General features: G+C 41.5%; 1 protein-coding gene across 3 annotated transcripts in view; it reads right to left on the bottom strand.

Annotated features, from left to right (window-relative positions):
• LOC123626234 (amyloid beta precursor protein binding family B member 1 interacting protein) overlaps nucleotides 1-26,829 on the bottom strand; it is a 154,788-nt gene that overhangs the window by 84,683 nt on the left and 43,276 nt on the right. For 2 of the 3 annotated variants that reach the window (XM_045535135.1, XM_045535150.1), the window contains 7 exons: nucleotides 25,813-25,900; nucleotides 22,658-22,956; nucleotides 20,634-20,711; nucleotides 15,848-16,007; nucleotides 15,011-15,132; nucleotides 2,497-2,583; nucleotides 973-1,116 (listed from right to left, as the gene is read on the bottom strand). In XM_045535135.1, coding sequence (XP_045391091.1) covers nucleotides 973-1,116; nucleotides 2,497-2,583; nucleotides 15,011-15,132; nucleotides 15,848-16,007; nucleotides 20,634-20,711; nucleotides 22,658-22,956; nucleotides 25,813-25,900 — 978 coding nt within the window. The remainder of the gene's footprint in view (nucleotides 1-972; nucleotides 1,117-2,496; nucleotides 2,584-15,010; nucleotides 15,133-15,847; nucleotides 16,008-20,633; nucleotides 20,712-22,657; nucleotides 22,957-25,812; nucleotides 25,901-26,829) is intronic. The other variant, XM_045535143.1, reaches the window with a different exon arrangement.

Below are 26,829 nucleotides of genomic sequence, written 5' to 3'. Positions count from 1 at the left end.
CTAATGGTTGGAATGACAGTTAAAATTACATTTCAAAGAAGAACTTAAGATATGCTTGGAGATTTGAGGCAATAATCCCAAATCACTAAGTTAACTGATGTCTAAAATATTCTGTTAAACTAGGCAGGAAATGCATATAGTACACCTCGGAGAACGATTCACATGTTCAGAGGATAAGGGCTAAAATCTCAATGAAGATGTTATCAAGACCTCTAATGACTCTATGATTCCAGGTAGAAGAATTTTTACTCCAATGATTATGGAAGAGTGTAAATACAGGGGGAAAAAAACATCCTCAGAAATGGATATGTAAAGTAACAAAAAAATCTCTAGAAAAGTGCTTTTGGCATAATTTTTGAAATCTCATTTTAAAATAGATAAAATCCTTTTATTTTTTATTTTTCTTTTCTTTTCTTTTTTTTTTTTTGAGACAGAGTCTCGCTCTGTTGTCCGGGCTAGAGTGCCGTGGCATCAGCCTAGCTCACAGCAACCTCAAACTCCTGGGCTCAAGCGATCCTCCTGCCTCAGCCTCCCGAGGAGCTGGGACTACAGGCATGCGCCACCATGCCTGGCTAATTTTTTGATATATATTTTTAGTTGGCCAGATAATTTGTTTCTATTTTTAGTAGAGACAGGGTCTCGCTCTTGCTCAGGCTGGTCTCGAACTCCTGACCTCGAGCGATCCTCCCGCCTTGGCCTCCCAGAGTGTTAGGATTACAGGCGTGAGCCACCGCGCCTGGCCAAAATCTTTTTATTTTTAAGAGAGAGCTATGGAATAAATGGAAAAGGGTTTCAGTAATTCAGTATTTCAGTAATTCGGGTATGTATTTCTCTAAACATTCCAGTACCACAGATCCTAGAGCAACAGCGTGTATTGAAATTGCCCCCTCAGTATTTTCTTAGTTTCACTTTCGTGAAATGCTTTATTGCTAAAGTGCTTTTTTATTTTTGTTTTTGCTTTTTCTCTCTGACCTTAGTCTTTCCTTTGGGTACATAATAAATTCCAGAAGCCCGTAAAAGGAAATAGCGCCTTTTCCAGGATTTCTTTCCATCTTCTTTCAAATAAAGAGCTCCTTCGAGTTCTGGTACAATGATAGACGTTCCACAGAAACTTTCCTGAAATTGAGATTCCGATGACATAAACCACACGAGATAAAGCACACATTCTTGTTCACATTTAAACAAACCTGCACAGTAGCCTTTTCTGATAAGTAAAAAATAATTGCTATTTCATTGCTGGTATTATAGAAAAATTATAATATATAATAATATATAAAATAAGTTAATATCTAATTGGCATAGTCTTCTTTTCAAAGAATGACAGAGGCAATTATTAATACTACGGTATCAGAAAAGAATGACTAAGCACATCTTCTAGATATAGATTTTCAAATCTCAAAACTTGCATGGAATTGTATTTCTTAATAAATTCCTTTTAAAAAACAATCGACTAAATTACATGTTATTTTATATGACAGTTCAAATGTTCAAACTTATTTTTTGCTTTCTTTTCATAACTCTCAACATTCTCCCATTTAGTCTCATAAATGCAAAACAACTGAATTTTGCATCTTCCAAGTAAATTTATATGCAGAACTGGAAAACATTTTTGTTCAAATTTCTCCCCCAAATTAGCCAGTATTGGTTGTCCTAGCAATAATCTCTTAAATTCAAGCAGATTCTTGGCCCAAATTAGACAGAAGGGTAATGCTGATTTTTTAAAGCATAACATGCTTTGCATTTTCTTTCGCATCCAACCTCAAAGCACTGCTGAAGTTCTGTAACAAGGACTGCACTGTTGGGCCTCCCAGAAATGCCCACTGTGCTCATGGTCCCAGGAAGCAGAAGCTGTGACCTGAGCTCAGGGTCTTGGGACTAGCTGCAGGTCCTGACACCTGCTTCATCTGGTGCAGGGCTGAGATCCCGGCAGGGAACAGAGACCGACAGCGTCGGGCAGGACCTTAGTGAACGCGAAGGGCGCCCTTCAGCGTCTGCCAATTGGCTCCAGGTGGGAACACCGGCTTGGGCATCAGCAGGTCTTCTGGTTTGCAAGCAAAGTCCAAAATCTACTAACTCACGAGAAGGTCCACACACTGTCTCGGGCAAGTAAGCTCTGGGTATGGCTCTAGCATGCCCGTGTGTGACCTGTGATCCGCACTCATTTCACTCGCCTTCTGTGCTGGGAACAGAGCTTCGATTTTTAGCATAGTCATTACGTGAAAACTCATTAGGAGTTTTCAAAAAAAATCAATCGCAAATAAACTTCTCGAACACGCCCCAGTAGTGATCATCACAGACATCTGTACAGTAAATCACAGCAAGCTGAATCATCTAAATAGCTATAATTTAGTAATAATTTGATTTTAAAACCCCAACTTAACATTTCAGGGCATGTCTCAGACTTTCCCATTGTTCTGGGAAGCAAGTAACTTAAAAATAGATACAGCAAAAAAAAAAATTCTTCTCTTTTCTTCCACGATGCAAAATTAAGCTTACCTCAAGTAAAGATTCCTTGTTCTTAGCATTCATTTTCTCATTGGCTTCCTTGCCTTCTTTTTTCCCTTTGTTATTCAAGTAGAAATTCTAAATAAAATGTTAGAAGATCAGATCAGTAAGCGTTGATTACCACGCTAGACACTGCAAGGAACGCATGGTCGTGCTGGAGAGAGAAGATGGCCAGGTGTGACATGAACATGAAACCACACCATCAGGGCCTTCTCCAGTGCAGATTACGGCATCACTGAGGACGGAGTAAAATCCCCCCTCCCTCCCATAGTGCCCAATCAATGAGGAGATGTAAGATAGAAAACACTAGCAAAAAATGCAATGTGGAAAGCAATATGGAGATACCTTAAACAGATTCAAGTAGACCTACCATTCGATCCAGCAATCCCATTATTGGGCATATACCCAGAAGAACAAAAGTCATTCTATAAAAAAGACATCTGCACTCGAATGTTTATAGCAGCACAATTCACAATCGCAAAGATGTGGAAACAACCCAAGTGCCCATCAATACATGAGTGGATTAATAAAATGTGGTATATGTATACATGGAGTATTACACAGCTATAAGAAATAATGGTGATATAGAATCTCTTATGTTCTCCTGGAGAGAGTTGGAACCTATTCTACTAAGTGAAGTATCCCAAGAATGGAAAAATAAGGACCACATGTACTCAACATCAAATTGGTTTCACTGATCATCACCTAAGAGCACATTTGGGAATAAAAGTAATTGGGTGTCTGGCAAATGTGGGGGGGGAGGGGATGGGTGTATACATACATAATGAGTGTGATGCACACTGCCTAGGGGATGGACACTCTTGAAGCTCTGACTCCGGGGTGGGGGCATGGGCAATATACGTAACCTAAACTTTTGTACCCTCATAATATGCTAAAATAAAAAAAATATGATGTCATTTAACTGTTAAATTCCGAGTTCTAGAACATATGTGTCGAATCCTGGAGGCTCAGAGCCCCTCATGTGCTGGGAAGAGCCTGGGGCTGGAATGAAGGTGGAACCCATGTCCCGTGTCCCAGGGGAACTGCTCCTGCTGGTGGATGCCATGGGATAGGCTGGAGGGCCCCAAGGCCTTGTGGACTAGAGATTCTGGCTTCCAAAGCAAAGCCTGAAATCTGGATTTTTATAAATGTTGGCTATTTCTTCTATTTTTTAAAAACTGCGTGGGTCAATCACAACACAAAGTTTGCTACTTGGCAACTTCTGGGCCCTACAGAAGTAGAAAGGGCATTTCTAGAGAGAGAAATGCCCAAACAAAGGCAGGGAAGACCGTGGTTTAAAAGCACTCAAAAATGGACACATGGTCTCTAAGCGTGGTTTGTATTAACGAATATCATGTGACCTGGCATTAATATCATGCCTTGTTAATACTGAATATCAATGAGATGGCTAAAAATAAACAGGGTGTGAGTTTCCAAAAAATCATTAGCACTCAGGACTAATTTTTACATAATCAGTACAGCTGAGGTATCCATATGCAAAGTCAATGTTATGAGTTACCACTGTCATAGTTAGTGTTCAGGATTTTTATATAACATAGGGTTTTATAAAATAATGCATGAAAAACATATTAAAAGTAGAAAATAATACCTTAGGAACACAGTGAGTAAATTAAGGACCCTCCTGAACCTAGATACAAATGTTTGTTTATACCATAGGAGTATTTCTCCAAGTATGATCCTTGGTGCTCAGAAAAATTCATGTTCCTGGGCTCCCAACCTACTGAACTGGAATCTCTGGGGTGAGACCTGGAAATCTGCATTCCAATATGCTTCCTGGATGATTCTTATGCACCCTGAAGTTTGAGAACCCAGTATACTGGATAGAAAGGAAGCAGACTATAGGCAAACTATAGGCAAATAAAATGTACAGATTTATGGTATCTACTAGAAATAGAATGCACAAAAATGGTGATTTGTTAAATAGGGGAAACAAGTACAATGTCTTTGATAATTCTTATTAAAAAGTTTTCTTTGGCCAGGCGAGGTGGCTCACGCCTATAATCCTAGCACTCTGGGAGGCCGAGGCGGGAAGATTGCTCGAGGTCAGGAGTTCGAGACCAGCCTGAGCAAGAGTGAGACCCCGTCTCTACTAAAAAATAGAAAGACATTATCTGGACAACTAAAAATATATATAGAAAAAAAATTAGCCGGGTATGGTGGCGCATGCCTGTAGTCCCAGCTACTCAGGAGGCTGAGGCAGAAGGATTGCTTGAGCCCAGGAGTTTGAGGTTGCTGTGAGCTAGGCTGACGCCACTGCACTCTAGCCAGGGTGACAGAGTGAGACTCTGTCTCAAAAAAAAAAAAAGTTTTCTTTTAATATGCTTTTTCAAGACCTTTTTACTTGTTCTTTGAAAGGACAGCATACTGGGGTGTGATTATAATATAGGATGCAGAAAACCACATCCTATATTTAATTTTACCTGTTTGGCTTGAAGACTGCGACTAACCATTATGGATAACACATTCTACCTGCCAGAACTCTGTGCTAGGGCTTTACAGGTGTGCTTTTCATTCATCCTTACGAGAACCCCTCGACATAGGCACTATTGCTATTGTTATTTTACAGACCAGGAAACAGAAGATGCAGTGATTTGCCCAAGGCTGATCAGTGGCAAAGCTTTGAGTTTAAAAAAATTTTTTTCTCAGCATTAAAATGCTCTAAGTCCAGAGCCAGGTGTGGCAGTGTGCGCCTGTAGTCCCAGTTATTCGGGAGGCCAAGGTGGGAGGATCGCTTGAGCCCCGGAGTTGGAGTTCAACTTGGACAACATAGCGAGACCCTATCTCAAAAATAATGCTTTAAGCACCGTACGAGAGAACCTAGACAACAATGTGAATGTACATAATACCACTGAAGGGTACACTTAAAAATGGGTAGAACTCTATGTCATGTGCAAACCTTGATTTAGAGGGCTAGATATTTGAATCACCTATGATGAAAGGACAAACAGAGAGCACGACGAAGGCTGCATAGCATGTTTCTCATCATCATCTGAGAAAGGGAGAGCACGTGTCACCCTCTGAGGGGACAGTTAAGGGAAGGGCCCGTCTAAACTGCAGAGAGCCACATTTCACAACAGTGCCCTGAAGAGTCGGGATCTGTAGCCGTGACCTTCCCGGACACACCTCCTACTTTTTCAGCTTCTGAATACTGTTTTACCTTCTAAGTGACTGTGCTATGCTGTGTTTTTGTTTCTGTTTTCATGAAAAAGCAAAAGCACAAAGTAAATCTGTGCTGCAGGAGGGCGGTCCTTGCAATCAGACAGATGGCCCTCAGGTCACAACTTTCACCTGTGGTGCCCTCTCACGGGCAGCGGAACTCAAAATTTAATCACTATCGGTTGTAAATGGAAACTGGACACATCTGAGTTGAATAATAAGGCAACTATAAAACAGGAAATGAGACTTTTGGTCTCAGTTTTCTGTCTTTTCCCACAGCTTCCCACAGAGTGCAAGATTTGGGGACAGCTGTATAGAAAGAAACAGCAAATATGTTACTTTTAAAATATCATCTTCTTGGAATAAAGAGCAAATCAAGCAAGCAGTGATCAGTCCACAAGTAAATATCTGTGAGTACCCTGACACGTGCAAAACATCCCTGTTCCTCAGAAGCTTGCTATCGCATTGAGAGACAGATGGACAGATGCCTACGCACCTACAGATGTGGCAGATACATGACACTACATACATTCAGAACGAGCCACGTTCTATAGATTATCAGAGAGGAAGAAACTGCTATGGGCTTGGAAAACTTTGCAGAGCAGATCAAAGTTTGACTCAGGCCTTGCAAGATGTTCAATACTCAGCTAGGGCAGAAAGAGTAAGGGCAGCATTCCGGGCAGGAGAAGCAGCACATACAAAGGCACAGAGGTCGCTAAGTAGGGGGTGTCTCTGCAGTGCCAGGGAGCAGCCAGTCTGGCCAGGGCCGTGGGATCAGCGCAGTCCACTGAATGGAGATCAGACCATGGCTCCTCGTGCTCTGCCTGGCGCCAGGTGCCCGGGTATTCACTTTCTCTGGAAGGGAGGGAGCTTTTTTCCTTGTCTCACCGACGCTGAGTCCGGCCACGGGACTTGCTGGGTGTGGAAGGGACAAGGCATCGATTCTGACCAGAGGACTTGAGGGACGTAGTGTGAGTCCCCTCACTTGCCTGCACTCTTGCCATTCATCGTGGGAAGGATACATCACAGAGTCTGATGTCTGGGGACACTGAAAGACACGTGGAACTGCCTGAACCTGACTCGCATTCTGAGCCCAGGACAGATGAGCTGCAGACCCGGCAGAGAGGACATGTCTGTTGCTGTCAGCCGCTGGGACTCTGGGGCTGTTTTTTTATGCATCAGACACTGACTACGACACATGCCCACACTGGGTGGCAAGAGGATGCCGGGCACGGACGCCACGGGTGGACCTTCCTTCAACACAGCGGCCCACACTGAGGACCTTAAAGGTGATGACTCCGGCTTCCCTTCCAGCCTGGTCCTGGCTGGTCAAAGATTGCCCCGGCAGGAAGGGGGAGGTTGGAATGGAGGAGAGATGCCACGAGGTCATTTTCTCCCAGTGGCTGCCAGGCCATGGGGAAGAAGAAGTTGTGTTTCTCTGTCTCCCTGTCACCCTTGCAGCCGACAGTCACCCGCAGCCGCCACCAAACTTCAGTTCAGAAACAGAACCACCTATAGAATGAACATTGCCTAAATATCAGTAGTGATTATTGCTAGAGAGTGAGATTATGGGTGACTTAAATTCCCTTCCTTATGTTTTTCTGAATTTTCCAACCTTGCCTTTTACAACAAATTGATATTATTTTTGAAATTAGCAAAAGAAATTTATTAAAAGAAATAAAAAGCAGCACAGTAAGGAAACAATCTTACATCAACTGACTTCACCAGTACCTTCTCTGAAAACGGATTCTTACGGCTCCTAGCAGCAGGACCGGCTGGTGTTAGTACTGGAATGATTTTTCAGTCCAAGGTCCCCCAACCTCTCTTTTAGTTTCAGGTGATGGGGTTCAGGACATACCCCTCCAAAATATGGTACGTTGGCATTTGAGAAAACAGCAGAAGCAGGAAGGTCTCTCTGACTTTCTCCTGTCCTTCTCCCCTGGAGCAGGTCAGAAAAGAATCCTCTAACCTTCCTCTAAAGTAGCTCACAAGACCCTCATCAGAGAGGTGTCTGACCTCGACCCAGAGGACAGGAATGTCACTGTCTCTGAAGACACAGGGACTCAGGGAAGAATGTGAACAAACAGGCCTTGCTAAGTCCCCCCCAAGTTTATTACCATTAGATCACACCCTTCTGTCCCTCCAATCATATTTCTGCATGACTCTCCATAAATACATGCACTTTTCCCTGTTTCTTTAGGTCTTCATTTCTGAAGGCTCCAGCATTACATAAAACTTATAGCAAATACATTTGTGTGCTTTTTCTCTTGTTAATCTGTCTTTTGTTATAGGAGCCTCAGCCAGGAACCTAGCCATGGGTGAGAAAGGAAATGTTTTCTCCCCTACAAGGGCAAGGACACTGATCTGTGCATGGTGGGCGTTTTAAATAAAGCTGCCTTTATGACGATAGCAACCTTCTACCGCACCGACCTACTTTCCCCAAAAGAGACTGTACGACCTGGGCAAGAGGGCCCCTGTAGGGGAGAAAAAGTAGTACCTTTTCCTCACTCCTATTGGAAGCCCCGAAAGCTCTGTTGCTCATGAGCAGAATACACCTCCTCCCCTCCCTCTGCCCAGCGCTTCCTGCCCATCAGCCCACAGCTTGTTTCCCCAGGCCCCACCCCGACAGCTCCCTCCTGGTGCTGAGGACACAGAACTGAACACCCTCCTCAGCCCATTTCACTCACAGCGGCCCATGCCCCCAGACCCCCAGCAGAGCAGAAAGCCCCCATGTCCCTGCACTCTCTGTCCTCTGCTCCGACCTTCCTTCCTGTGGACCACTGGCCATTGCTTGTGGCTTCACACTGTCGCCTAGATGCGCCTGCTCCCTCTGCCTGCAGTCTCCTTTGCTGGCTTCGTCCCAGCGCAACGTAGACACCCAAGAGATGTTTGGTGACGGTTCTTGAGCCGATGCTGGGGATCATGGCGGCACCCAGGGATTAAGGGATTGGAATCTTTAACCACCTCCATGTGTCCTGATCGGGCAGCCTGAGGTTGGACTCCTATTTATCCTTCTTTAGACTCCCTGCCTAAAGCTTTAGAGATTATACTGCAGCACGTCCCAGGTTAGAGTCTGGGGCAGCCCCACTGGGAGCAGCTGCTGCAGAACACAGTAGGTGCCTTCTGGGACAGTTGCTCACGGCCTCCGGTCCTGCTTGCCGGCCCTCCCTTCTCCTGCCTGCTCCCCACACTGCAGCCAGTGCGATCATTGTGACGGGAACGGTCCGGTGCTCTCCCCTTGGAGTGGATCATGGCCTTCAATTCCCATGACACACTTTGCAAATCAATTGTTCCCATTTTTCAGATAAGAAAAGAGAGAATGAGTTAAACAGTTTGCTCAAAGGCTCCCAGTTGGTGAGTAACAGGGCCGGGTTTAAACCCCACCAGCCTGACTTCAGGGCCCACACTCTTAGCCACTCCACGACGCTGCTCTCCAGAGACAGGCAGCTGTCAAAAAGGCAAATTTGAACAGAAAACTCACCCTTCTGTGAAGCTGTAACTCCACATCGGGCCCTGTGCACCGCTGTCCCCAGTTCTCACCAGCCTCCCTGGGCCTTTCCTGCTCCTTGAACTTGTCAGAGGATCTTGACTCTGGGCCTTGGTAATTCTGGACTGTGGCTTGAAATCTTCCCTCTCCTGCACCCTCCCCTTCATCTCAATTCCCCTCGTGAACATGGGAAACATCACTTCCGCAGGGGGGCTGTCCCTGACCCCCACACTGAGGGAGCTCCCTGCTCAGTCCTTGTCACCATATATACTCCACTGGCCACTCCTTGCCAAGTGTCTATATCAGTTGGCAGGAAGTTCAATGGCACCCGCCCTTAGTGAGCCTTCCGACTGTCGAAGACAATAAATAATAGCATAAACTATTATTTCACAATGGGTGCAACCGTTCTGTGCAGCAAAGACAGTTAACTCTGGGAAGCCCGAGCAGCTCACGTTGAGTCACTGTGCAAGGCCAGGGGTCTTCATACCGTGTCCCTCCACCCCCCACAGTAAGTGCCAGAAGCTTCTTCAAGGACACCTGGCATCAACTGCCACATCCTCAGCCTCCACGTGTGTCCTTTCTACAGTGGATCTGCCTGAGAATGGACGGCCCCTGTCACAGTCGCGTTTTCATTCTTTAGAGAGGAAGAATCTTACTGCCCAGCGTGTAAAGCTCAAAGGCCCTAAACAAAGGGAAAGCTTGAAACACTGGTGCCCAGAAAAAAGACAAGCCAATAAATCCTCTTAGGAGTCAAGTGGCTTCTGATTCTTTGTTTTCAACACGGTGGAAGGAAGCGTGTTGTCGGCTGATGGAAAGAATCACCGTGGATCCGCCTGTGACTTTTGACTAGTGCCTTGGAAGGAGTTCAAAGAACTGAGTGGCATTCTTCTATGCCCACCTGCTTATTTATGAGAACAAGGTTTCTCAATACTTACATCTGTAAAAAGTGCTTAACACCTATGCAAATGAAAGCCACAAACACAATGGATATGGAACAGTCATCCTTGATCCTGGAATTAACCAGAAGGGGGAAAAAGGCTCCATCTGTTTATAACATTAGGAGATGTCCCCCCCCATTTTTACTTTTTAAGTTTAATTAATGTCAAAATTTATTATTTTAAAAATGTTTTTATGTTGTTTTAAATGACTATGATTTTTTTTTAACAACACTTAAGTGCCTTATCATGAAAGAAAAGAAAAGCTTACCTATCAATTTATGAACATAATTTGTGGAAGAGAAGTGTGAGAGAGACCAATAAAAGATTTTCAAACATATAAATATATTATGACAGAATAAATATTTGTAGAGAAAATGGAATGGGAATAGTTCAAGGGGAAAAAAGGAACAATATAAAATGTCCCAAACATTAAAAAATCTTCCTGTACAAGACCAAGAGTGCATCCTAATGTCGACTATAGGCTGTGGGTGACAATGATGTGTCAATGTAGGTTCACTGATTGTGACAAATATGCCACTGTGGTGGGGGACATTGATAATGGGGGAAGCTGTGCATGTCCCCCCTGCAGGGACAAGGGCTATGTGGAAACTCTCTGTGCTTTTCAATTTTACTGTGAATCTGCTCTAAAACATGAAGACTATTTTAAAAAAAGCTTATTCATGCACTTCTTAAATGGACGCTTGTGGAAATCAAATTGCCATTGAACTGTATTTAGATTCCATGGGATAGTTTTTTAAACTGTCAAAATTAAAATATGTTAGACATGGCATTCTTGGCATCTGTTTAAACTTGTGATGAAAAAGTTTACATGTCTACAAACAAATGTACGAGGTGGCATGTGGTTTTTGAAACGTCTTCAAGGGGGCACGCAAGCACGAAAGTGTGAGATGCATTTGTAGATGCAGCTGCCACCTGAGGTTGGCCATACGGGCTGTGTGGGAACAGATGAGGGAGCAGAGGAAGGGGGTCTGCTGAGAGGGAGGGGAGTGACACACCTGTGTACAAGGACAGAGAGTGACACAGAGAGATGGAGGCCTGGGGGAGGGCTCGGACCAAGATGCTCCATCCTCAGGGCCAGTCCCTGGGAGGCCTGTCTGTACTCCCATCTTTCACTCCATGAGACGCCTCTGGATCCTTTCAATAATCACTCTGAAAAAAATCCTAGTTAGAGCAGTGTCTGTTCTCATGACCCAGTGATCCCAGTGACAGTTGATGGCATGGAGCTAACAGTGTCTGTGCATTTAGACACACGGGTCCTGCCTCTTTGGAGTGAAGCTAAAGAAATGACTGTTCCAAACAGCTGATAAGTTGTTCTTTAGTGGAATGGTGCATAACAGCAACCAACGGGAGAATTCATTAGGAGTTGCTCTGCTTTTTTTCCCCATTTTAAAATGTGGTGATCTGTCATTACCTTCCAAAGTACAGATGAATCATCCTTTTGGAATTCCTTCCTAATTAAGCATCTTTTGGTCCACAAATTTGCAGAACCTTGTTTCCCTTTATAAATTTATTACAGATAACTTTATTGTAGCTGACTGCTGAAATCAGTTGAGAGCCAACCACTTTACCTTTATACATAACTTCACAACATATCAAGCGGTTTTCATGCTGGATTTGATCCCATGAGATGGGAAGTACAGCACCACCATCTTACTGAGAAGCTGAATGTAGGTGTTGTCAAAGAGCACACAAAGGTTACACAGTGGGTGACATTTGAAACTCAGGTGTGCAAAGTCACTTTTCCCGGCTTCAATGGAAGGGGATGTCTTGTAATTATGCCTGCATAACCACATCACTAATGTCTCCAAATTCTTACTTACTTTTGTTACTGATAATTGAGCTCAAAGCCTTCCTTTGCATTCATTCCATTGCCTTCTCCCCAGCCCTATCCCCAGAGACAAGTAATTTGTTAAAAGACTCCTGTTAAGTATTGAAGATTTCAGTATCAAGATTTTAAGTATGAAGTTTTATGTAGTTTTATACGGTTTAGTAATTTTCCAGAGGAACTGAGGATAATCTGGGCCACATAAGCTCTTTCTTAGTCAAGCTGCATATAAATGTTAATCCATCTGTCTTTGTCTGTTTTCTGTTGCTATAAGAGAATACCTGAGACACGTAATTTTTAAACAAAATAAGTTTATTTGGCTCATGGCTTTGGAGGCTGGGAAGTCCCAGGGCCTGGTGGTAGCCTCTGGTGAAGGCTTTCATACTGTGTCATAACATGGCAGAAGAGCGGAAGTGCAAGTGAGCAGGGGTGAAAAAGTCCGCAGGAGTGAGCTGAGCTTGCTTTTATAACAAGCTGCTCTTGGGACAACTGACTCAATCCCAAGAGAACTAATTTACTCTGGAGTTAACTAAGTCAATTCTGAGATAAGGGCATTAATCTGCTCATGCCAATCATCTCTCAAAGACCCCACTTCTTAATACTGTTGTATTGGCAATTAAGTTTCCAGCACATGAACTTTTGGGGGACACATTGAACCCCCAGCACCGTCTTTTATACATCAAAGGGGCCAGGGGTAGGCCAAGAACAAAAACACTGACTTTTAAGTCATGAATGCAGATTCCAAGGAGAACTACAGAATTTGAACTTTCAAGCACTCTATGGATATACTTGTGCAGATCTATGAGAATATGCATTCTTGTTTCCTAGGGCCATAGAGGATGTCATTTACCATGCAAGAGAATGTGATTGTTAGATAGCACATGGTTCTCAAGGAACGGTGAGCTGGGCCAGGCCTTTGCATGCACTTTTGTGCAGAAAGTAGAATAATAAGCTTGTGCTTGTTCTGATCTGCACCTCCTGGGATCAGTCTTTTCTCACTGTGCAAAATTGAGCCACTTTGGTAACTTCTGAGTCAACTGATTCCATTTGTGGTATTGTCCTAATAGCTGTATTCAATTTATCTTGTCTGAGACTCCCACAGTTGCTAAGTCTACCAATGTCATTCTGGGTTTCCTTTAGTCTGGAGAGCTCTGGACAGAATAATTAACCTGTGAGAACTGCTCATCAACATCCTCAATGACAGTCATAAGATCAAACAAAGGCCTATCTTTGATCTCTGTTTTCTCATGTGTAAAGGAGGAATTAAAATACATCGTTGTTTTTTTTTTTTTTTGCTTTTTTTAAAATTTCGCATATTATGGGGGTACAAATGTTTAGGTTAGGTATACTGTCTTTGCCCCACCCAAGTCAGAGCTTCAAGCGTGCCCATCCCCCAGACGGTGTGCACCGCACCCATTAGGTGTGAATATACCCATCTCCACCTCCCCCTCCCACCTGCCGGACACCTGATGAATGTTACTACTATATGTGCACTTAAATGTTAATCAGTTAATACCAATTTGATGGTGAGGACACGTGATGCTTATTTTTCCATTCTCGGGATACTTCACTTAGTAGAATGGGTTCCAGTTCTGTCCAAGATAACACAAGAGGTGCTAGGTCACCATTGTTTTTGAAAATATGTCTTTCTTAATCCTCATAGTTGTAAAGATTAAAGATAATATATGCACAGTGTCTAGCCTAGCGTATAGCAGGTATTAAGTAAACAGAAATAGTTTATTATTGTTTCTAGCAATTTCCCTCTTCCCCTGGATCATCAGTTTATTCTCCCTGCATTTGATAGCAAGTAGCCTTTGTTACAAACTTCCAGGAAAATAAGTTCCTAGGTCTGACACCTTAAGAATTGAAGTGTCAGTGCCTATCAGTATCCTCATATCCAGAATTTTCACTTTGCAATCACAGAGGGAAGTCCCTTAGCACAAGGAAAGTTTCCAGGGGAATAGGAGGACGGAGACAAAAATCCAGTTAATCACTTCCTCCTTTTGTAAATGCCTTGTGGTCTGAGAACAGGTTGGATGGGGGATCCCTCAGCAATGGAAAGATTTCCACTATCTCATAAGAAAAGGAAAGTGACTCAAGGGAAAATTTAGGGGCACATATCTAACATTTATGGATAAAATATCATCCATCTGATAGAAAATACTTAAGTGAAATGTGTAAACTTCATGCTAAATCTGAAGTGCGTAAAAAGAGATTGTTTTCGAAGGAGAGCGAGAAACTCAGCATGTTTAGGGCCAAGGAAACCATGTTCCTCTCCCAACCTATTTCTCTTCTTGTGCTTCCTCCCCCATGAATGCCACCAGAATCTACCCATTTCCCTGCCTGAAACCAGGGTGTCACCCTTGTCTCCTTCTATGTCTCTCTATTATCCTAGCAGCCAACTGATCGCCATATTCCATAAAATCTACCTCCCAAATATGTCCAACACCATCCATGTAGGTGTTGGACAAAGCTTCTCTTACATTTCTAACATTCTTTGATTTTCCTAAAAAAAAAATGTAATGAACTTCATGCAATTACAGTTACTTGACAGCTCAGCAAGACCCCTGTACACATGACTTAAAGGAATCACTTTCAAAATGAAGAACAATGCTTTTTACTTGCATAGATTATTTGCAGGATGGAATCCCAATAATTTTTATGTTTTGATCAATAATAATTATCAATAACATCCAAAAACAAACAACAAAGAAAAGAGCATCTTTCAAACGGGAAGGAAGCATTGATAACCAATAGTACATCAAGGTATATTGGATGGAGCCAAACAGAAACAGAGAAGAGAAGGATTACACAACAACAGGTATTAATAGAAATGTGTTGGATTGTGAATGAAAAGAAACAAAGTGGATTCTTTTCTTTCTGAACTCTTCAAAGGGCTGTTAGTTTATATATGGCCTAAGAGTTGAGTTTGCTTTTATTTGAAAAGAATATACTTGTGATATTTTGTGAGATAATGAATGGTGTGATTTGTACACAGGTTACATTAAAAAAATCCTCCATATTTTATATGGTTTAACAATATACAGGTCATCTTACCTGGGGGTTTTTAAATACAGCATACTTTTCCTCTTTTTCCAAAAATAGTACTTTATTTTCTGTGTCTCTTGTCCAGTCTGATAAGACTTCAACAACATTTTCATGGTCTTCAAAAAACCTCTCTGATGAAATAAGAAAAGGTATTCTTTCAGACCCAAAACATCAGGGGTTCTAACTGAGAAACAAGCTATTGTTGAGTTAAACACAATGCTTCATAGTTTTCATCAGGTTTCTAAGATTCTTAATTCTCACATGACGCCATACTATAACATTCCCATTATGTTTATCTTCTAGTGTCAGGTCTTGAGTTTGTCCTCCGTAAAAAACAAGGTGGAAGAACCCATAATACAGTGACAATGATCAGCTTTAACATCTTTTCCTTTCTTTCTTTTTTTTTTTCTTCAGAGATGGGGTCTTGCTAGGTTGCCCAGGCTGAAGTGCAGTGGTCATTCACAGGCATGATCATTGTGCACCACAGCCTCAAACCCATGAGCTCAAGCAATCCTCCTGCCTCAGCCTCCTGAGTAGCTGGGCCTACAGGTGCACCATTGTACCTGGCAATGTACTATTTTCATATTAGCATTTTTTCCTTTAAATAGTCCCAGGTGGTGGAAACATTCTGTCTGTGAGGTGGGCAATCAATGACAGGTTAAACAGTTTGAATGAAATTGTGAAATCCACAATGCATACTCCAAAACATCACTCCTTAAAACTCTAAAAACAACGTATGGATACCTGAACTAAACTTAAACATAAAGGAAGGCTTTCATCTCTTTCCTTGACTCACACAATTGAAGGAAAATTCAGCTCTAGCCCATTGCTGGAGAGGGGACTTACCAATTTGTAGTTCTGGGTATATTTCATAGAGACACCAGTCTACATTGCAGTCGCAGTGAGTTTTCTCAAAAAGGTTGTCCAGAACATCTCGGGCCAACTGCCGCTCATCCACCATCAGTGACTTTGTGCTGTTGTCGTCCATGTGCACCTTGACGACGAGCTGAGGATAAAGCCACGAAGCAGCCAGTAAGACCCTTCTCACAGACTTGCCTGAAGAATATTTTTTTTCCCTTGAAAACCTGTAGTTGGACAGTTGCTTTTTTCCTGTTTGTCTTTTGATGTATTTAAAATTCTAGGCCCAGGTACCACAGTGTCAAAGATACATTCTTCTGACCTTAGAAATAAGTATTTGGGGGTTGCTTGGAAAAACAGAAATTCCTCAAATAGTGGTCTTTACTACGATCTATTTTTTGTAGAAGGCATATTTACTGCTCTCTGCTGAGAATTACTGCTATAAAGTAGCTACATGTGCTAAGAAACACTACCAAAGTTTGGGCTTAGAAAATTTAATCTTGATGGAAAAATTAATGATGTTTGATCACATTTATTCCTGCTTAGGAATTCTTGAGAAAACAAAACATATGTTGGTGTTTTCTTTTGTTTTTATATATAGAAAAAAATACTAAACCACATAATTTGGCAATGATGAAAGGTTTTTAAAAATTTATTTTTTGCAGAAATTGCAAATTAGGTTTAATCCACATGTACTTACAAATGTCCACAATTATAGAATTTAGAAAACAATAAAACAAGAGAAGGCTGGTGACGTTTAACAAGAAGGAATCATATTTACTATTCTCCACAGCTTCCCTCACATTAGCAAGCTGAAGAGTAGCTCTAGACCAACACACAACAACACTAAATCACAGTTATGTGACTTAGCAAGCTAAATTAGAGTTAAGCGATTTAGCCAGCTAAGTACTTTTCGTATTTACACTATATGATATGGGGCAAAATGATTCAAGAACAAAAATACTTTATTTTTCTAATCCATTAAAGATTTTATAGTTTTTATAATTTCATCTTATTTTTCTTTTGAAAGCTGTTAAATACAAAAATAACCTAGCCCTAAATCATACATATGATATCTATATGATATGATATGATATATAGCTTCTGTAATAAGATTTACAAGTAGAATTGTTCTCCTGGGTCACAGGGCTTTCAAACAAACACATAAAACTAACACATGAGTCTGATTCCATTTCTGGCACCAAAATCTTTATACCACAAGCTGTGTACATCATTTGTAATTCAAAATGATGTCAACACCCCACAGAATGCTTGAGGGCAAAGCACTTCAGATAGACTTGATTTCCATCCCTTAAAAACACGTTGTAGATCATGTGTGAGTACATTGCAGTGACTTTCTTAAAGTCTGAGTATGTCTCAGCTATTTTTAATGTTCTGTGTCATGGACATAGAATGGAAATACATTCGAAGTGTCTGAAATCAGAACTAATACCTAACTTGTCTTCATATTTTTCTTTCCTTTCCCACTGATCAAGAGGCTTCTGTTTTACATCTCCGTTGTTGAATAAGGCAGGCTGTGCTTGGTGTCTGTCATTATAACCCACCTAAACAAAGCTCTCCTGCTTTCTGATATCTGGCAGGAAATACCTGCTATCGTCTCCTGTTCTCTTAATCTCCAGCTGAAGCAAATAGATGCAATTTGCTAGTTCTACTTTTTAATCTAAGAAACAGCTTCTTTTCCTTTCCCAGCTGAAGCCATACACAGTGTGGCCTTCATTTTATAAGTAATCCAGGGGTCTGAAATAGTCTCATTGTGAATTTTAGTTTTACCCATTTTCTTTTGTCTTTTTACCCCTGGAGGTAACGTCAGTGACTCAGCACAGCCTGTCCCCACCCGCCGTCCATGTGTGACCCATTCACACACGTTACCTGTGTGTAAGGTTCTGTGCTAGAACCCCGCTCTCACCCCTCACCCCTACGATCCACTTTCCACGAAGAGGCCAGTACGACCTTTAAAAACCGTGTGTTAGTCTCATACACCCTGTTTACAGCCCTCACATGTCTTCCCTTTGCACTTACAACACACCCAAACTCCTCCAGCCGGGGAGAGACCCTGCGGCCCCTGCCTCTCTGACCTCAAATCCTTTGCTCTTCTCAATGGCTCATTGGGCAACGGCCACACGGTCCTTTATTTCTCCCCAAACCCATTCTTCCCTGAGCATCCTTCTCTGTCCATTCCCTTGGCTCGGGACACCTCTCCCAGCATCACACCATGCGTACTGGCTGCTTCACTCGAGAGCCACCTCCTCGGACGGCCTCCTCATCACCAGATCCAGCTAGAAGGGTCTCCCGGGTCCCCTCTGTCACTTCTTCCTGGTTTGTTTCCTTCCGAGCACTCATCTCCCCCATGCGACCTCACCTGATGCGTTCAACCTCTGTGTACCCCCTGCACCTGTTCTAAGAGATGGAACCACACTGGCGAAGAGAAGAGACGGAAGTCCCTGGAGGAGCTCCCCGGGGCTGGGGACAGGGTACAGGCAACACAGGCAGTAAGTGAGCAGAGCAGACAGTCCCTTGGATGGTGTTAAACACTGAGGGAAGAACAGATGAGGGAAGGTTCCAGAGTATTGGGGATGCGTGTGCAGTTTTAGGTAGGGAAGGCCCCACTGAGAAGGTGACCAAAGACTTAAAGGAGGGATGGCAGGAACCTGCCCAGATCTGGGGAGGGGGCAAGGTCCTGAGGCAAGGGCAGGCCTGGAGTGTCTGAGGATGGCAACGAGACCAGGCAACTAGAACGGGGTGGCCGAGGGAGTGACCCGTGGGAGGTGACCAATGGCCAGATCATACAGGGGTGGGGCCATTGCTAGGGGTCTGGCCTCACTGTGCGAGATGAGCAGCCATGGGAGACTTTTGAGCAGAGAAGGACAAGAAGACAGGCTGGTCTTAGACGGACACACGATGGTTCATCCACAGTGCCAGGAAAGAATGTGGGGTGCACGTGGACAGGTGCAGGTAAGAGGCAGGTAGGTAAATGTCTTGGTGGGAGCTCGTGCAACTTTTCTTTTGATTGCTTCTATTTCCTCTGTGAAATGGGTAGCAAAATCATTAGCTGAGAGAATGCAGATGAGGAAAGAGGTTTTGGAGGTTTTACAAGAGAGGACAAGGTATAAATGGTTTTCTAGGTTAGTGGGAGAGCGACTGGGCCAGGGAAGCTTGGGCAGCACCGAGGGCCCAGGACTGAGCAGGGAGAAGGTTGGATTGAATCAGGGTTCTCTGCAAGGCAGCAGAGAGCAAGAATGTAGCATTCCAGTGATCGACTGTGAAACTGAATCACATGCAGAGAATAGGGGAGAAGAGTGGTGAAGCAGCTCATGTGTGTCTGGAATGAATGGAACCAGATTGATCTGGGAAGATTCTCCTGGATGAACCTTGAAAGTCTGGATCCAAGGATAGTCAAGGACTATTTATGGAATATCAACCAACATGTATTGATTCAAAGAACTGTGATAGGTGCAGTGGGAATATGAAGCATAAAGAAAGCCCCACAGGAAAAGGACAATTCACCCCAATTTTTTTTTAAGAGACAGATTCTCACTCTGTTGCCCAGGCTGTAGTACAGTGGTGTAATCATAGCTCACTGTAACCTCCAACTCATGGGCTCAAGCGATCCTTCTGCCTCAGCCTTCCTAGTAGCCGGGATCATAAGCACACACCACCACATCCAGTTAATTTTTATTTCTTTGTAGAGATGGGGTCTCACTATGTTGCCCAGGCTGGTCTTAAACTCCTGGCCTCAAGTGATCCTCCCACCTCAGCCTTTCAAAGAGGTAGGTAGTATTACAGGTGTGAGCCACTGTGCCTAGCCAGTAAAAAGTTCTTAACAAATCTCAGAGATGTTACACGGTTCAAGAGTTGAAATAAGATGAGGACTGTTTCATCTTTCCCTGAATTTACCAAAATAACTATTATTAACACTTAATTGTTAGGTATTTGCTTCTAATGAGGTCAAACACATGTGTTTCTGTTATACTACAATACACGTGTTCCTTAAAAACCTACGCTCTGCAAAAAAAAAGTGCACAATAAAGTTACAGTCTTACTGGGAAAGTAGATTTGGGGCAGATCACTCAAAACCTATGCAACTTTGAAACTAGAACACCAGCAAAAACAGCATTCGGCAACCTAGGAGACAAGCTGAGTATCTAGGGCTGGCAGCAGGGCTGGAGGCTGCCCCAGGGGATATGAAAAATGCACAAAAGCAATTGTGGGAATGTGGAGACCAGACCTATGGAAGCCGAGCTCTGACCCAGTTAAGGCAGCCCCCGAAAGTGGTGCCACCTGCTACAAGCCCAGAGCTGTGCGAAGGCCCGGGGAGGGCCCTCGAGGGAGGGGGCCTTGCTTGTGCAAACTTGTTAAATTTCTTACATGAGAAATTCTTATAAATTTCTTATATGCAGCAGCCAGGCCAAGGGCCTTTCCTTTCCTGTTGAAGGTGAATCCTACTGCCGCTATTTCAGCTCCCAGGAAAAGTCATGTGTAAACCACCAAAAAAATCATGTGCAAGCCAAGGAAACATTCATGTTTATACTAACACAGGTCCCCTATTTATCAATCACAAGTGAGCTAACTAATGTTATAAAAATAATTATATAATTTATCTATATAATTTATGTAATTATATAATTTAGCTTTGTCCTAAAAATTACCACTGTTTGGAAAATACCACTCAACAGTTTTATTTTATGTTTATCATGAAGTATAATCAGATGTCATTAATTTAACTCCCCCCAGGTGAAAGTGATTCATAGTTTACCTTCTTAACCTTGGCCTCCTTAAGTTTTTCCAACGCCAGCTTAATTTTATCAGCCTTGGCTTGGGCTTCTTCTTCTTCCTGCAAAAGGGCAAGATATTCAACACAGTCCATCCAGTAATACCCGTGAGTAATTACCTGTGTCATCCCTAGTGTCTTAGTTACTGTATATTAACAACAGTTGCCAAATTTCACATGGCTCCAGTTTCAGAATTTAAATGACTGTAATGAAAATCTTCGACTCACAGAGATACAAGGCAGTTACCCTTGATAGCCTGGGTATGGTACTTAAAAAAGATGACATGATAAGTTCTTTACATATTCAGACCACAAAAATCTCAGCTTGGCTCACAAACTGGGATCTAACCTAAGGAATCTATATAGATGGATCCATTGCAAGGGATTCGAGCACTCCCTGAAATCATATGCATATTTTTGGATCAGAATGTCTTTTCTGGGATTCCTAGTTTTTATTGGATTCTTAGAAGGAGTCTTTTTTGCCACAGCAAATGTAGGTATTTGATTTAATAGTAACGTTCCTCTTAATTTATTTTATTTTATATTTTAATTGACACGTGATTGTACATATTTATGGGGTTTTGCTATATATAACATATAGTGATTGGATCAGGGTAATTAGCATATCTTTTGTCTTAAACATTTATCATTTCTTTGTGTTGGGAACATTCAATATCCTCTGACGCCCTGAAAGTTAAGACTTAGACTCAAACTTAAACTTACAATTCACCAAAAAAAGCACTGAGAGCCAGCAAAAAAGAGAGTGAAGTATTTTATGAGCTCAAAGCCCTTTGATTTTTGCAAGCTAATATTCCAAGAATAAGATTTTTAAGACACTCCTCTATTTATAATGATGAGGAAATGAGCTGGTTACACTCTAATTACTTGAAAGTAGATATATATATCTTCTTATATCAGCAATTCTTAAGTTGTTTTTGAGCCCCAAGCCCCTGTAAGGATATGTAGCAAGTGAGGAAGAAGTTTCACAAACACATTTAATTTTGTATTTACTTTTGGGGGATTCACGGCCCCCTCGAAATCTTCATGGACCCTACATTAAGAGCCTCTGCTCTATATTAATCACCAATTTTCAAATAATTTTTCCATTGGGGGGGTAAAAAAAAAGAAAAAGACAAATAATTTTTTCCAAAATAAATACACAATAGAGCAATGAGTGTGATAGAGTATGATTTAATATTTAATTCAAATTTCATATTTGTTCATTCAGAAGACATTGTGGGAACTGTCAGGGCTGCTAGGGTCATATTTATGAATCGTGATCATCATGGACAACAAACGTGGAAGCTGCAGGACACTGAGCTGGGTTCTCCTCTAAAATGTTTTTAGCGGCTCACTCTAAGAAAAATCCTTACAAGTGCTATTTTCACTTTTATGAGAGACATACTATGAGTTAATGTCCCAAATAACGACAATTTGAACTTCCCAGTTATTCATTTTCCAATATTAAGAAATTTCTCAATATCAGGCACCCATCACCTGTCTGCCTTATAACACCTCTTCCCCAACTATGACATCACAAGTGACACTTGGATGTTTCTTTATCCTACTGCACAGGGCTGCCGAATTCAACAAAATTCAATTTAGCTCAATTCTGAAAATGTGTAATGAATGTCTTCCATTCTCTATGTATTGGGCTAGGACAAGCGACATGGAAACATATAAATCAGTTCCACAGGTCATAAGATGTTAATAAAACGTTTCTCCAAAAGGTTGACTGTTATCAGGGAGTGTCTGCGTACAGATATACTTTTTAACCATACTGTAGTAAATCATGAATATGGCCCTAGCATGTTCTTTAAACACACCCATGCATCTTGTTTAGGGAGGGCTCTGCTTTGCAATGAACACGCTCAGGAGCCTTGCTTTTTAGTATCTCTCAGCTTTGGGCGTACAAACTTATGAATGCAATTATCACGTTAAAGAAAGTCAAAGGTGAAAGGTAGCAGAAGTCAGTGGTCCTGCCATCATCTCTGGCCCCACACACGTACCTGAGAGAGGGGTTCAGGAGGTGGCGGTGGCGGTGGCAGTGGAAGGTCTAACACAGGGTCCGCTGGTGGAGGTGGTAAGTCATCTACGTATTGGCTAACACGGGTAGCAGTAGCATTTGCTCCATAACCCAGAGAGGCTGCACCATCGAAATTTGATGCCTCCGTAGATGCTGAGCGATGCTGATTCTGCGAAGACTCTTTCTGTGCCTGGATTGTCCTCTGCTCGGCTTCACTTATGTCTGCGACCAGGTCTGCCATGAGAGCATCTAAATCTTGGTCTTCCAGGGCATTTAAGGATTCTAATAGGGAAAGTCACATGAATGATAAAAATAACCATTTGCACCTGGAAAAACTGAAAGAAGATCATTTTTAAGAGTCATATTTGAGCAGGGGGTATCACTATTTTGATTTGTTAGGATATAATGAGAAAGGTTGAGAATATTTCTATTTAATAGCACACACACACAAGCATAGGAATTCCTAACATAATTGTTGCTCTATCTATTGAGTGCTGAATGTGAGTGAGCTTCTGACACCAAGAAAGGGAGAAAATGTGTTCCGGCACTGGGGCACCTCACATAGCAGCTATAAAGTCAAATCCAAGCACATGAGTAGATACCTAAGCAGGGAATTCTTATGTATTCTAGTGCAAGATCTTAGAGTTTTAGAAAAGTGTGTGTGTGTGTGTGTGGCTATTATAAATGGATGGAAGGGGAGTTCTCCCCAAGCATTTGGAGGGCAGAGAGTACTGCTGATAAATTATTTGGAAGAAATTGAGTTTCAACCAACTGGGGTTTAATAAGCTCGAGACTTTGGGGTGAAGACAGAGCTTCTCTGTAGGCTCACCACTCAACTGTAGAAAATCTCACATTCAAAGAAAAAGCAATTAAGGATAAATAGCAGGAATGTGTCAAGGAGTAAAAAAAATTTTTTTAGTGGGATTAAATGGTAAAGACTTTATGAAGATAGTGAGCTGGGAGTTAACTTTTAGAAGAAAGAGCAGATATGGATTTTCAGAGTGAGGGGGAGAGGGGAGGGTTCACCTTAGAATTTCTTCCAGGTGTGAGATTACTGCCGTAGAGCAGCTGTGCGACCCTGAAAGTGGGTTAGACTGCGTGGCGCGGTGGGAGAGGTGTGGCGTGTGGTGTCAGCAGAGCACTTTGATGACACCTTACGTGGTGAGTGTAACGAACACAGGATGGGCAGGATGGAAGTGATCCCGCTGCTATGTGTGTGACTAGCTGGGACGAGGAAATGGGAGCAGTGGACACGAAGCCTACTCAGTAACAAATACGCAGAAAGCTTTGTGGAATGATTCATTGCCAACCACCATTACCATGAACGCAGCACACAGCATGAATGCTGATAGGTCTAGTGTATACCACTTGGACTAAAGTTCGGATCTTCTAAATGTGTAAAAAAGGCTTATTTTATTGTAAGCCATTTTTACATATAATTTCTGTATGAAATTAAGTTGAATTAATTTAAAGTGTTTTCAGAGGAAATACATGTAGAGCTAAAGAAGTATATTTATAATTTTCTAATGTAACCACTCGCATCGTGCCTGTTGACCTATAAACCTTTTACTACAGTGTAAAAATTTTAGGAATAAAACACCCATAATGATACTTATATTAACAATTTCCAAAGCAAGCTTAATATATTAAATTATTATATTATTCATTAATATATTACTAATATATTAATAAAGGACCCTAAATTATCAGTATAGGTTAAATATATTAATATAGATTAGTTAAATTTATGAACATGGAATTGGGGAATGAGATAGAAATGAATTTCACTCTGATGTTTGTTATTGACTCTCTGAATGACTTTGGACAAACTATTTTGAACTCATTTTAGAAATGTTTTTCCTAATCTAATTCCCAAGAAATTTAATTTTCTGCATACATCAGTAGTTTTTAATGGTCTTATCCCATACCCACATGAGAGAAGTTTCTTATTCTGTCCTGTAACATTATTATGTTTCTATATTGCTGGGTTTCTTTGTTTTATCATTTTTAGCACTTTTTTTGATACCAGGCACTAAAGTAGTACTTACAAAACTTTGGTTGAGCTGACTACAATTGAACTGAAATATTGATTAAATCTTAATTTTGAGTGAACTAATTACAAAGCACTCAGCTGTTCTGAGCGTGGTCAGGCTAAATCTGCTTCATTTACATGGGCAAGTATGTGCTATCTCTTGCTGCCATAATTTTATAAAAGTGTGTTGCTTCTTTAAACTCGATGAATGTTACCGTCTTGGTGGAAATGACTGGCAGGAATAATAGGTTTCTACGTGGCAAATAGAAAACAGCTCAGGAAAAAGAAAATCAGAAGAGGCATATTATATTCTATCAAGAAACAGTCATTGGCACCTAATAGTTTACCAAAAAACTACTGAAAATGATAGAAACAAGAAAATCCAGTGAGGTATATAAATAAAACTTAGAACTCTGGATTCCTATAACTGGGCTTCTCCTTTATTTTGCTTTTCATATTTTTGGTAGGCACTTCAGGTCTTTGGTAAATTTTTTTAAGAATTCCTGTGAATTCTCATTAATTTGGAAGTGATTGTTTCAAGATGTATTATAATTTGAATGGCACATGGGCTAAAGATGTGTCTCCACTAAATAAAAAGAGAGATTTTTATTAATAAAATAAAGTGACAAGCTCAGGAGGAATTAAAAAATGTCAGGTAAATTACACATATGTATTTATTACATACAAATTAAAATATATATTTTAATTAAAATGTTATATGATATATTGAATCATTAATCATGAAATGGACAGTTCATTTTTATCCTTGAAGGGACATTTCCTTATTAATATTTTGTTATACTACTCCTTGTTACTCTGTGGGCTTAGGAATAAGAAGAAACTCCCTCTTACTTCAAAACATAAGATCACTTTGAGACTTTTCACAAATGCAGGACGGTGTTCCCTTTCATTAAAGGCAAAAATATCTTCTTGACTCTGAATTCAGTCCAAACACAGTAAAACACAATCTGAAATCCAGGGATTTTCACAGTGACATTTATCATGATGTCCAAATTTTTAATTTTGTTTTCAAATTATAGTTCCATAGAGATTTTAGTCATCATTATGGTTTCAAATTACTTAAGAAAACAAATTGTTATGCTTACCATTTAAATCTTTAAAACCCACACTGTAGTTAAATTCAGCTCTGGGTGGTTTAGGGTCAGGAGGAGGAAGAGTGTCGACTCCTAAACTCTGTGAAAACAAATCCCACCCCCCAAAAGTTATTCATAATACAAACATTTCTGTAGCACATTTTAATCAGCAAGTCAAAAACCATTTATTATTTACTAATTTTCTCTTTAAATGTGTTCTCTAAAACCATATTCTTACTTGAAAATGTTTTGTGATTTTTTTTATCCTACATAAAACTACAACTTAAAGCATCATTCTAGAAGGAACATCTTGAAACAGAACATGTCAATTGAGAATGACGAGAATGAGCTAGTTGAGTTCGTTTTTTATAAAGAACAGAAAAAATGTCTTGTAATGATGAACACATGCACTGCATATATAATTCTATATGGTCTTAAGCAATGACATCAAGGAAAGAAACATCTAGTCACTTGGAGGAGAAAAGCTGTTCCAGGATGCAGTCTGCTACTGCACAGTAAAACGTTATGCTGTGACTCTTTGTCTTTAGACAAAGTAGGGCCTTTTCCTTACCCGGAAATCTTGGCACCCATCTGTTCGGAGAGCCCTAGTAGCCAAGCAAACCCTACAACTACACCCCCTTGGGCACAACAAAGACATAACAAAAGCCAAAATGGCCTTGAGTAAAGGCAAGTCCAAGAGACTCTGAGGGTCCTCTTTCCAGTTCTTGAGTGACAGTAACAATGCTTAAATGTGGTCCCATGAAAATTCCAGACTCCTACCCATGAGAACAGTCACTTCTCCCGAGGGCTGCAGGGGTGCGTGAAATGACTGAGGGAGACCACAGATGTTCACTCAAACCCTCCCCCGTCGTGGGAGGAAAAAACAAAGTTCCCATCTGCAGGAATGTGGTCGCCATCCCAGCGCTCACCTTTTCTTAACCAGCTCCCGTTCCTCTAAGCCTACTGTCTCATATTTTATCTCTTCTTTCATAGAATCCAACTTCCTTGGACTTTATTGGGAGTATAAAG

The sequence above is a fragment of the Lemur catta genome, chromosome 1 (genome assembly GCF_020740605.2).
Source record: "Lemur catta isolate mLemCat1 chromosome 1, mLemCat1.pri, whole genome shotgun sequence".
Lineage (NCBI taxonomy): Eukaryota > Metazoa > Chordata > Mammalia > Primates > Lemuridae > Lemur > Lemur catta.
Note: the sequence above shows the minus strand (reverse complement) of the source record. Positions and strands in the feature narration are given on the sequence as shown.